Source organism: Manis javanica, chromosome 3, assembly GCF_040802235.1.
Source record: "Manis javanica isolate MJ-LG chromosome 3, MJ_LKY, whole genome shotgun sequence".
NCBI lineage: Eukaryota > Metazoa > Chordata > Mammalia > Pholidota > Manidae > Manis > Manis javanica.
In genome coordinates this window covers 96,452,115-96,465,368 of record NC_133158.1, presented here as the reverse complement: position 1 = coordinate 96,465,368, position 13,254 = coordinate 96,452,115, and the positions used below count along the sequence as shown (strand labels likewise).

The 13,254-nt window shown below is 34.4% G+C and overlaps 1 protein-coding gene across 11 annotated transcripts in view; it reads left to right on the top strand.

Annotated features, from left to right (window-relative positions):
• ROBO2 (roundabout guidance receptor 2) overlaps nucleotides 1-13,254 on the top strand; it is a 1,411,015-nt gene that overhangs the window by 1,310,216 nt on the left and 87,545 nt on the right. For all 11 annotated transcript variants that reach the window (XM_073231817.1, XM_073231816.1, XM_073231815.1 and 8 more), the window contains 4 exons: nucleotides 3,728-3,809; nucleotides 4,239-4,401; nucleotides 6,008-6,174; nucleotides 9,213-9,334. In XM_073231817.1, coding sequence (XP_073087918.1) covers nucleotides 3,728-3,809; nucleotides 4,239-4,401; nucleotides 6,008-6,174; nucleotides 9,213-9,334 — 534 coding nt within the window. The remainder of the gene's footprint in view (nucleotides 1-3,727; nucleotides 3,810-4,238; nucleotides 4,402-6,007; nucleotides 6,175-9,212; nucleotides 9,335-13,254) is intronic.

Below are 13,254 nucleotides of genomic sequence, written 5' to 3'. Positions count from 1 at the left end.
GCCATTCCTTGTCTTTTCATAGAAGATGATGTGGTAGAGACTGACCATTCCTGTCAATTTAACGAGTTAGACTTGCTTCAGGAGCAATTCAAAGTAAATGTCCACTTCTGAATGTTGCATTAGCTCTCTACTGCTACTTAACGATATTAGTAAACCCTTAGTAGAGGCTTAAAGCAGCACACATTTATTATCTTACTGTTTCTGTGGGGTAGGAGCCAGGGCATAACTTAGCTGGGTTTTCTGTTTCAGGATCTTACAAAACTACAATCAGGTGTCAGGCTTATAGTCCCATGTGAAGATTCAGTGGCAACAGATGTGCTTCCAAGTAATGACTGTTAACAACATTTGGTGTCTCATGGCCATCAGAGTGATGATCCCAGCTTCTTGCCTACAGTTGACTGAGGGCCACCTTTAGTTCCTTGACATAATGGTATTCCCAATACAACTGCTTGCTTCCTCAAAGTCAATAAGGAAGAGAGTCTCTTAGCAAAACAGGCATTATAATTCTAAGTAACATAATCATAAATGTGACATCCTTTCACTCTTGCCATATTCTGTTGGCCAGAAACAAGTCAATAAGTCCCACACACATGTCCCTCAAGGTGAAGGGATAGATGACACAAGGTGTGAATACCAGAAAGATGTTATCATGGGGGCCACCAGCCCTCCACAAGTAAATTCAATTCATTCAACCAAATACAGAGAACCTGCTCTCCATGCAGCAAGCACTATGCTAAAGCTGAAGAGTATGTTAGAATAGTCACCACATTGGGAATGAGTATCATCATTAAGATGGTTGATATAATCACGCATGAAGAAAAGTGGATTGAAATGATTGCATGAAAGACCAGTCATTAGGATCTGGTATCAAGGTAGAAGTTGAGAACCTAGATGAAGAAAGAAAACAAAAAACAAAATAATGTTGTTATAGGATTATCCCACTCAGAAGACAGGGGAGGAAGATAAATATTTTACAGGTATATTCAAATGGTCACAATGTGGGGTATTCTTCTGTTAAAAATATTTACAATCATGTTTATCTTGTATTTATCAGTGTATCATACAAATACATATGCAAAAAAGAATGATTATTTTCATAGTACATGCACACACACAATCACAAATCTTTAATTTGTTAATATAATTAATATATATATATATATAAATCATTTTTTCATCTTAACTTTGAAACGTGGGAATTAATTATCGCTCTAAGTAGAAAAAGTGCTGTCACATTCAGTTAAAATAAAAATAAACTTATAAAGATTTTAGCCTGTCGTTTTATTGGTTATAAATTAATTGTTAACCCTTTTTGAACTAAATGTGAATTATTAAAACATTAATGCCAGTCTTCTTGAGTAAATACTTTAGGCTGTCTTTGGGCTAAAGACAGATTTGGGCCATGGGGGTTAATGCATTTTTACTGTACTGCTGAGTTAAAAGGTGTGCTTGAATAGTTAAGATCCCTGCTAGTACTGAGAGAAGCAATTAAAGATGTGTGCTTGATGCTCAACAAACTTTGAGGCCTTGGAGAGGCTTCTGACCAGACTCTCTGAGATGTAAACTGCTGGGAGGCCTGACTGCAGCAAACTATACAAGGAGAAAAGTAGGCAATGAAGTGTGTCAGGACATTAATCTCTCTTTAAAACACTTCGGTTAAGGATGAAAGAAAGATGGAAGAACTGTGAAGCACTCATGACCAGAAAGACATTATTTAAAGAAGTAAAAATGAAGCAGTGATGATGATGGTGATGTAAGAGTGTATTTTAGCAATGATATTTGGGCTTTTGATGTTGCTTTGATAAACTCCAAAATGAAAATGTTCCTTCTCTGTAAAATGACTGTCTGTAAAGGGAGGTAAAAATGTGTTAAATAGTACTTCACTTGTACACTCAAGAGGGGGTTTCCGTAATAGGTCGTATCCCTTTCTGTCTTACAATTTCTTTTTCAGGACTTAACACAAGGAGGGGGAATAAAGCATGATGAACAACTGTGTTCTCATAGTCCAGCTAATTGGTAGCTGAATCTGTATCTTTTGAGATGTAGAATATTCCAATACTCATTAAAACATACCTACCACAGCTAATGTCAGACTTGTATCTCCACACAATGACATGGAGTTGCAGTTAAGAAGCATTACCTACGTACTCTTCTTCTAGCATTTGCACATAATAACAAGTGCTACATTTTAGTTCAACAGCTATAATAAAATGCAAATTCTTTGCTCTTTCACAGACCATATTCAAATGAACATCCCATTAAAATCCAACCTCGGCTCATTATATTTAGTTTGTGAGTGATGCTTCTTAAATGCAAAGATTTTTAATGACTGTAATGCTGCACAGGCACATTTGAAAGAATGTCTCTTTCTACAATGGCTATCCCCCATCATCCCTCTGTGTAATAGAAGGTGATTGTATGGAGACTATGGCAAAGAACGATGTGCCACAGCAGTTTGAAACTTAAGTTAAAATACATAATGACATTTACAATCAGTTAAAATGGTGCAACAGCAGTAACTTCTGTGTACTGATGATTTACCTGAGAATCGATTGTGGAAGGTTGAGTCATCAATACACTTACATTTTGAACCCAGCAGATACTATATTCTATGAACCCATATCTCCTCAACAATCAGACTTGTGTTCATCACAGAATTTCAGTGCTACGTCACCTGACTTGCCTTAGTCAGTTTGGTCATCCGTTTCTCTTCTCTGTCTCCCTTTTTCTTCATCCCTAAAATAAGGTGAATGAATAAACATTGTAATTTTCACACACAGGGCTCAGCCTCAGGGAGAATTTTTGACTTGCATCTTTATTGATTTGGAGCTTTTATCAAAGTGTAATCACAGAATCTTATGCTCTTTACATTTGTGGAAGGAAACTCTTGATTATATGATCAACTATTTCTAAAAATCTTTTGGCACTCTTCAAAATAAAATAAATTTTCATTTATTATAAATAAAAACATTTTAAGTGATCAATGAAATGGCAGTTTTTAAGTATGTGTTAAAAAAAGTCTGGTATTAGGTTTTTTTCTGTGGTCCCTTTCAGCTCTAAATTGCAGGGATTCCTTGGGCATGCTTTGTTTGTCTTGTGACAACACAACTGTATTTCATTCTCCATTACATGGATACAATTTAAATATTAGCATTGATCTCTTTAGGGGAAAGTTTTAGGTTTTTGTTGTTTTTAATTCCCTTCTTCACTTTCTTCCGTCTTTTAAAAAAAAGGGTCAGCCCTCTTGTTAGCGAACTAACCTGCTTAGCACTAAAAAGGAAGAGTGCTATTTACTCCTGGGTACATTTTATCCATTCAAATATAGTTTTATTGGAGATGGAGTGGACAGCTTTGCATTACTGATTTGAGTATTTGTAGGATTCTGAAAAATTCTGTCCATATCTAGCTCTGACACAGTGAAGCCCCAACGTAAACAGGAGTTAAAAGGTAAGAGTATTACTGTAAAGGCAAGAAAGACAAGTAGAGTTTACCAGACAAATACCATTTCATTGTAGAAATACAATGTAGAAATCTTTGAATCACTATTACAAATAAAAAAGCATTACCTGAGTTTAATATTTAACGTGCACATATGATTGACTCTAATGTATAATTTGGACAGCCAGAAGATACATCGCATTTTAAGAAGTTAAATATTGCTTTGTTGAGATTAATTATTCTACAAATAAAATGCAACAATTGAATTTTCTCCCTTCCTCATGCACAGATTTCTGATACTGGCACTTACACCTGTGTGGCTACAAGTTCAAGTGGGGAAACATCCTGGAGTGCTGTACTGGAGGTGACAGGTGAGTTCTTTGTGAATTTTATTAACAGAAGAAATCTTGAGCCCATTTTAGTGATTTAACTCATCAACAAATAACAAGTGAAGAAAGGATCAAAGTTTTAGAGTCATTGAATATACAGCTTATGCCACTTTTTAATTCCTGAACCACTTGGCACATAGCATTGCAAATATGCAGTTTAATACATTTGTCCTTGATAACCTTATTTTGCTTTTTCTATCTAAAGAGCAAGCAATTCCAATGATCCTGTGTGAAAGTAAATATTTACTACCATGTAAAAAGAAGCAAATATTTACTTGTGGACTTTTGATTCATGAGGATAAATTGTTCATTGTATAGGTTAACTTCCTCAGTAGATTATTTTCCTTCTTTTAAGCATTGTTGTTAGTTGATGCAATCAGGAATGAAGCTTTTTCTGTTTGTCCTCTATAGAATCTGGAGCAACAATCAGTAAAAATTATGATTTAAATGATCTGCCAGGGCCACCATCCAAACCTCAGGTCACTGATGTGACTAAGAACAGTGTTACCTTGTCCTGGCAACCAGGTACCCCTGGAACCCTTCCAACAAGTGCATATATCATTGAGGCTTTCAGGTATGGACCAGTTTGTTTTTTTCTCTGTTGGGTTTTTGCTTTAGCTCCTACAACCTAAAAGCTCACGTGAGCTACCCTGCTGTTTTATTTTCAGGATATATTTAGTCAGAGCACTCTAAGAAGTTATCTTCTGTATCTAATTTTATTGAAGAATAGATTCTAGTTTATTTTTTCCCATTTATACCTTAATTCTAAGATTAAATATGCATTATCTATGCCTAAGTCTATGGGGATCTAGTTTATGACATCATCACTTAGCTCCTTTTTTAATATGACCTTGTAAGGATTTAAGATGAACATTTTGGCATTAGAACTAGGCAGAAAATAACTTAATTAGGCACAAGCACTTTTTAAGTTATGCAGCATTTACTAAGGCACAGAAACCTGGAAATTTGCTTCCTAATAATTAGGACAGAACTTAGAAGAATTCCAATATTTCTGGGCTACATATTTGAATACTTCTATAGGCTATGCATAAGAGAAAATTAAAAGTACAATTAAGAAATTGATTCCATGCACTTCTGGCTACAGAAAGGAAAAGATATGCACAATCGTTAAGTGAAATAAAGGACATCAATATAAGAACATGGACTATAAATTAGCAAATGTCATTATGAAATTGTCTGATGAGATTTTTATAAAATACATGAATGGGAAAATGTAGCTTCATATTCATTTTCAATGTGCTTCTATTTGTCATTATAAAGATAGTGATGACCACTGTCCTTTTTAAGCATTAGGATGAATCATTACTTTCATTTTAGGCTTTCCTAATTTATTTCAGATAATAGTATATGATTTTCAAATTTCAAAATACTGTTTTTGTGTAATTTTCATGTTTTGATGAATAAGAACTAAAAATGAATGCACAGTACTGAAGATCACAGTTTCTTTCATTCTGAACAAGAGAAGCACTTCACCTTAGACAAAGTACTCTAAGCAAGCATCCCATCTGTAGTTGACTGCAAAGGGGTCCATACCTACAGATTCAGAGATATTTCACCATTCCAAGATGAGAAATCACAATACTGTGTAATGTGCAATTTTATTAAAAATGTGACCAAGGGAAAATATTCATTACATGCTTCCTTTCTTCTTTTACAGATATGTAGTTTTAGAAGGCTCTATTATAATATTGCATGTGGAATTGATGCAAAAGAAAACACAACTTGTAACAGGAAAATGTATTGGCATAATTTACTCTGTAGCCCATTTATTCTTTCTACAGGTTAATTCTTTTCAAGGTATATATATATATACATTTACGAGGACCATATTTATTGTATAAACTTGATGTTGTGATCTTGGCCTCTGTTCTTTCTACAGGTATTCATTTAGTGGGCTGCTGTGCATTAGCAAAGGGCTGTCACATCTTCTGGGCTGAGTTTAATTTTGTTGTGCATGGCACTTCGTTAGGTGGGCTCGGCTTTGTTGTTGAATAAACTGAAATCATCCAAATGTTTCATTTATTGGGCTGAACACTTCAAGTGTTGTGTGTGTGTGTGTGTGTTTAATTTTCAGCCATTAACCTTTGTCATTGATACCCAACTCCGTTTCCAATACCTTTATGACTGTTCTTTAAATGGAAGTTCTGTTCATGTTTCAGCCAATCGGTGAGCAATAGCTGGCAGACAGTGGCAAACCACGTAAAGACCACCCTCTATACAGTGAGAGGACTGCGGCCCAATACAATCTATTTATTCACTGTCAGAGCTATCAACCCCCAAGGTCTCAGTGACCCAAGCCCTGTGTCAGATCCTGTGCGCACACAAGGTAATTTCAGTGGTTGTAAATATGACTGGCTCTAGAAGGACATTTTAAACAGATCCTTAAGAACAAAGGGATTATATGAGCAATGATAAATGTGTCTGCATTTCTTGTTATAAAATTCACTAGACCTGGTCCAGTGAAAGAGCAGGAAACTTGGTGTTCACCTTGGTGAGTGTGTCTTCTTCCTGCAGCTGTCAGGGTCAGTTTAGTGAAAAGTAAACAAGATAATTGAGTATATTCATATAAGAAGAGAAAATTAACCAAGTTAGGGCTTTGCTATATTTCAAAAGGAGGAGAAATATTTCTCCTTCTTTTAAATAAATAATAGAGTAGCAAAAAGTTGTCTTTAATAAGATGAAGAATAAGATGCCCCAATTGGGATATTAATGTTACATCCTGTTTTCAGGAACTCTCTTTCTAAAGTGCAGGGGGTGTCCAAGTGTAATTCCTACAGAAGCAGCTTCTGTATCACCTTGTGATCATGATAGAAATGCAGATTCTCAGGCCTCAACTCGGACACTCTGAGATGGGGCCAGCAGTCTGTATTAAGGGGCCCTCCAGTGAATTTTCTGAAGCCAGATGTCAAAGGACCAGTTGGTTTCAGAAAGCAGTAAATTGTTTTCTTTTTGAAGTATCCAATTCTTTAGGCTAACAAAAAAAAACCCACCCAGAATATTATAAGATAAAAATGGAAGATCCGTCATCTCATTTTTAATGGCCTATCTCTCCAGCATTACAATTGTCCTTCTTACTAGCAGATGAGGGAATCAATAAAATGGAAGTGGTGACTTAATTATTTGTTACAACGGATTTCCCACAGGGTTTTCAGAAAGGGTTAATTATTTCTTGTTTGTAAGAGGCTTTGAAGGAGATATAATTCAAAGTGTATTTTCATGCTATGAAAAGCACCATGCAGCCACAAAAATATTATTATAATTACAATGTAGTTCAGTGATAGTAACTAGCATGCTATTATAACAGAGAAGGGTGCCTTAAAAGAATCAAATGAAATAAAGTTACCACGTGACTTTGCACTGTTGCTGACATGATGACAGTCAAGGGAGGAGAGAATGCCGCTGTTCCATTGTTCTCTAAGCAGTACTGTGATTAATTCTCCATAATGATAAAGGGCCTGTAGGTAAAGAACTTGTCTCAAGAGAAACAAAAAGTACAAGGAATTTGAAGATCTCAAAGTGGTTATATTTTACCCTGCTTGGATCCAGTTGTTTTTAGTGTGTCTGAATTTAATGAGTAAATTAAACTATTGAGCTGGAAAAAGAAGAGGTGTATGGTTTTAAGCCAAAAAATTATAGTACCTAGGTCATTTTTACCTGTATAGATAGAAATAGTTTTTGTGTGTAGCTGAATGGAGGGTGGGGAGATAATCAAATGGGGAAGACGGCTGGTGTGATTAAATCTGGCAGACCTTCTTGATCATTTCAATAACTGAGCCAGTCACTAAATCTTGACTCAAAAAATAACTTCTCAGTGAAAAGGTCAAAAAAGATTAATGAAAAGTTGTTTGTGATCTGGCCTGTTCCAGTTGAGAGACTATATAGAGCAAAAGACTTATGTTCTCTTAACAGATATTTAATAGGAAAATTCATGTTTTGTGTCTGAATGTCAGAATCATTTTTGACCACACTTTCAGCAGCAAAGCATTTCTTTTCAAAAAACATCTTCCTGTGGGAGCTCTTATTTTTCAAAGATATTAAATATAGAATTTAGAAATCTTTTACTTTAGTCAGGCAGCAAATACTAGTAGTGTCAACATCCCAATAGACAGACCACAGAGGTACATCAGCAAAGAGTAATATTATTCACATAATAATTTTTTTATTTTCTAAATCAAGTAAAATTTGCTTTGCTGTTTATGTTAAGGATGAAAAAAAGTCAAACTGGAAAAAGAAATCACCAACGTGTAGTTCCCAATTATTTATGTCCCAATTTATGTTAGTGTACCCAATTTAAGTTTTGGCTGAGATACCCAGTTAAAAATATTTTTGCAAGAGTATTGCGTTGTGGCCTGAGAAAATAGGAGCAAACAAGATTAAGAAAATAAATCATTTTAAATTGGACTTCCTTCCTTAAATTAGGTAGTTGGAAGAAAAAAATTCAATTTACCCTTGCAGTGTACCAGTTAAAGATGTTGATTTGAGTATGTGTTACATTTGATATCAATTTGATGCGCTTGGATGTCTATAATGTATTTGTTTTACTTTCTGGTCACATAGATTATAAGCCATTGTGTGTGACAAGACAGTAGTATATAGGAGAATGGCAAGTAAGGGGGCACAGCGATGTGGCTGAGCACGTACCAATACAAATACCTTGATTCTCCCTCACCTCTCCACCTATCACTTCCAAAAAAGCAAGGGCATTACCTTTTGTCATATCACTGGAATATTGCTCAAAAGTTATTACTTTAGAACATTTCTTCAGTATTGTAAGTTTTTCAGTCACAAATATCTTTGTAAATTTTGAGGAGCTTTGTCCCTTCTTTCCCTTAGTTTGTTTACTTTTAGCAACATAATTCACTTCCCCAGGCCTCGCCGCCTGCTTTCCCTTCCATGCTCCCAGACCAAAATAGGTCAAGGCGTAAAGACACACAATCCACTAATTGGGACAAGGGATTAAGCAAATTCCTAAACAGCAGTTTTCAGATATGGAATCATTAACTACTTGGGAAAGTCCCTCCATAGGACAACATTAGATAAAACTTATGTTTCTAGGGAAAGTTTGGCAGCCTATACTTTTTTATTTAATAAGTAAATAATAGATCTTCCTCAACAATCTGTTGGAATAGGGATAAGAAACGTCAAACACTCTTTTATTAATATAATTTCAGTGATATAAATCTCATCTCTCAAATTATGTTCTAACACAGTAGTATGTATATAAATATGCTCTAATGATTTTTTTGTCACACAGAGTTTTTATCTTTTCCCTTGTAATTATTTCTAATGCCAAAATATTGGCTTAAATAATATGCATGGGAATTTTACCATGTTCAAAATTAGGGAATGGTTATCTACCCCTAGATATCAGCCCACCAGCCCAAGGAGTGGACCACAGACAAGTACAGAAAGAACTAGGAGATGTCATTGTTCGTCTTCATATTCCAGTTGTTCTGACTCCCACCACTGTTCAAGTCACATGGACGGTAAGTTTACACAGGCTATGTTAATGGTTGTCTTCTTTATTCCTTTAAGAAAACAAACCAAAAAAGGAAAAAGTAAATAAACCAAACAATACTAATAAAAGTTCTCACCATTTAAAATCAAGGTATAATCAACAGCAACAAAGAAAAATATTCTACACATAAAAGAGTAAATCGATTAAAAATAGATTGATTGCAATATAAACTTGATGTGTTCTGTCTTCTGAATTTAGGTTGTTATTGCAATAGGAGAATGACTCTAAGTCAAAATATCCCATGTCTATTCATAGGTACAGATAGAATTAGAACTCTCTTATTTTAAATCTGCTTTTTGTGTTTTTCACTTTAAAGATACACTGTAACAAATATTTATTCAGAAGGAATGGTGGAATTTTAACATATCATCCTGGACAGGGTATTTTGTTACTTCTTAAACTGGTCAGTCAAATTTTTGGTCTATGAGTACAAAATTGGGTAATACTTTAATAAAAAATAAGACTAAGTTTATAATATTTTAAGAGTATTATTTAGGATTACATTGTTTCTAATTCCATTTTTAATGTAATTTCACATAGACTCATCCTGTTCTCTGCATATAATGGTTTCTATTCTTCTGTCCCCATGAAGGAAACATAATGACCTCAGCATTTTTCGAGTCACACAGTAGGGGTATTATCTGCCGTGCCTCTCCTATCCTTATGTAACTCCTACTAGATGCAAAGCTAACAAAGCCAAGGAAATAGTTGCACTTTTAATGATAGATTTTTTCCTCATTCTCAATTGAAAAAGTCTGCTCTGTTGGGAGTTTTAAAGGGAATTACTTTGTGGGAAGTTTCTAAATGTGGGAATTATTTGGGCAAGAATCAAAGTCATTATGTTTGTGAAGTTAATCACTTGAAAAGTCACTGAGTTTAAAAGAATAAATCAAATTAGATCAAAATTGCAAGTCAGTAGTCTGGGAGTTCTTCCAGGAGAGGGGCCCTGTCATATTCATCTCTGTATCCCAAGAAGCTTGTCATTACTAATTTGCATATCACTCTTGCTTCTGAACTTGACTTTTGTGGGTCTGGAGTCTCTGTATTTCATTTTTGTTTTTTCAGAGCAGAGCAGCTGTTATGAAATGCCCTTTCAATAACTGATCATTAAATGATCAACTCAATCATAACATTTTTATTCTTATTTTAAGAAGAAAGTGTTCAATTATATCATGGGGTATTGTTTCCTATGAATTAGTAGTTACACATGAAATAAGCATGTACTTGAGAGGTAAATTTAGTGAAATAAAGTCAGACTGGAGGTGGGGTCAAAATCATAACCAAGAATCTTATTTCCGTGTCATAGTAGGCCATTAGAATATGCTGGGGAAGGAGGTAGGGTACACTGAAGTGAGCAAGGCCATGCTGTGTAGTAAACATTAGCTTCATGAAGTCCCTAAAACACTTAATTAATGAAAACCAAACATGGATAAAACCAATTTACCCTGATTTACAGACTCCCTTCATCAACTTGAGAAATATATATGTTTTTTAAATTATCACATTGTTCATATTTGAGTTGCAGATTTGTTGGGGTTTAGAAGAGAAATATTCTCCCCAGCCCATGTCTTTAGGTTTGGGGCCAGCGAAGGTGTTTTACCAATAGATGGCAGGATTCAATTACCAAACACATAGGACATTTGTACTGGAAAAACCACCCACCTGTCCCAAGGTTAATCTTGAAGAATTAATAGTAAGCAAAGGCTACTTTCTAAAAATGAGTGCTCTTTTAATGAGCATAGGCAAAAATGATAAACAAATGAAATAAATCTATTTTAAAATGATAATTGTAGTTTTTTTTGTGTATACTTTTTGTTTTGTTAAAGCACAAAAAAAATCCCAGACCCTTTCTTCCCTTAAATGTCACAGCCACTGGCATTGAAAAAGTGAATTGACAAACTAGAACTTTAGAACTCAGCTGAATCCAGATCAGTCACTTAGCAGGCTGAGCCCTCCAAAGAAAACTCACTTGAATTTTCAGTTTAAATGAAACTTCTCTTTGATTGAAAAGACAGGTATTAAGCATCTCACTTAAATATCTTAATAAAAGTGCTGAATTAAAGACCACATATGGTTGCCCTTTTTATAGGATGTCCCTTACTTAATGATGCCTTATCATCTTGCATCTCTAAAATTCAGAAAGTGCTTAGTTAATATAAGTCATTTAATTGTTTCTGCACTGTTGTAATATGGGTGTTACTTGAGCAAATTAAGTAAACTGAGGCTCAAAAAGTTTAAGAGGCTGAACTGTAACTCAAATGAGACCTTATGACTGGAAGACTAAAGCTCTCTTCAGCATTTCATTTTTTTCCTTAAGGCAACTCTTTTTATTCATGTTTCAGAAAAATAGCAATTTTAAGAATTCTATAAACCCATGGATTTGCAGCCAGATTCTAATTATAATCAACTGAAAAAGAAAATCCTCCTTCTTATAACCAGAATGTTAATAAAACTAGTGACAAGCAGATGGTTTAACTTGAAAATGACCCCCTGTCAAAAATGTGCTCCAAAAGTCCGTGGTGTAGAATACATATCTAATAAAAATTCCACCTTTTTTTTTAAAGGTGATGGTCAGCATTTTTATTTTAGCTTCCACCTGCAACAACAAATTGCAGTATTGCAACTGCACAAAATGAAGTTCAACTATTTAGTTCCTAAGTAGGCCATTAGAATATGCTGGGGAAGGAGGTAGGGTACACTGAAGTGAGCAAGGCCATGCTGTGTAGTAAACATTAGCTTCATGAAGTCCCTAAAACACTTAATTAATGAAAACCAAACATGGATAAAACCAATTTACCCTGATTTACAGACTCCCTTCATCTAGAAACAGCTGCTTAATGTTCTTCCTTAAAACACAGCTTGCTTCTTTCAGTATTAACAAGCTATTATTGTGAGTTATGTCTTTCCTTCAGTATATAAATTCACTTAAAGTGAATGCAGAGAAGTTTATAAAATGCAAGCTTAATATTGTTTTAACACATGCTGCAAGGAATTTTTGAAAAATGACAGTTTTGATGAAAAGCATCTCTCTTTGGCTCTCATAAATTTAACTTCTTGTTTTTTATTAGCCTTGTTTTGTAATGTCAGAGACACTTCTTTTCAAATATACGTTTGTTGGTACAAGCACAAGCTGGTGCTGTGAGTGAAGATTCTAAGATCATGAGCTTTGGTGTCTGAGCTGGGCTAACTTTTTCTTGGCATAACCTCATATAACTGTATCACTAATTCCAGAAATTTTTTCAGGGTTAGAAAGCTGTCAGGTGGGTGAAGAAATTCTTACTTGTTGAGACTCATCTGTGAAACTGGATTTCATAGCTATATATTATATTATAGAGTTACACATAGGAACACATATGTTCATGCTCACCAACTTCATGGATTTTTCCAGTTTGGACATTCGAAATATAGAAAAATGTCCCTTTGTTCCACTGTATTTTTATTGCAGTTCTTTATTTTTAAATATTCTGCTTTCACTTAAAAACAATTAAAAATGCTGCAACTAAAGGAGAAATGTTATAAGTTAATATACAATAGAATACCTTTTGCTTATAATGTGTTAACAGTTGGATAAAGCAATTTTTAAACAGCTGAAATACCATTTCTATCATCACTTTATTACTCTCTTTCTCTGCAACTGTCCTGAAGTGAGGTTCTTCCATCTCTTCTCCATTAAATCTTACACTTTATTTGACAGTGAAATATGTTAAGTTAAAGGCTTCTTAGAATATGGCTATTAAAATATAATATATTGAATATTAATTTATAGCTATATTTAAATCAAGCATGTCTAGAAAGATGGCAAAATATTAAAAATGTGCAAAAAAGCTAAAAGTGCTCTTCTCCCTGAAAATGAAACAATGGAAAATCTCCAATAAAAATTTTTTAGTA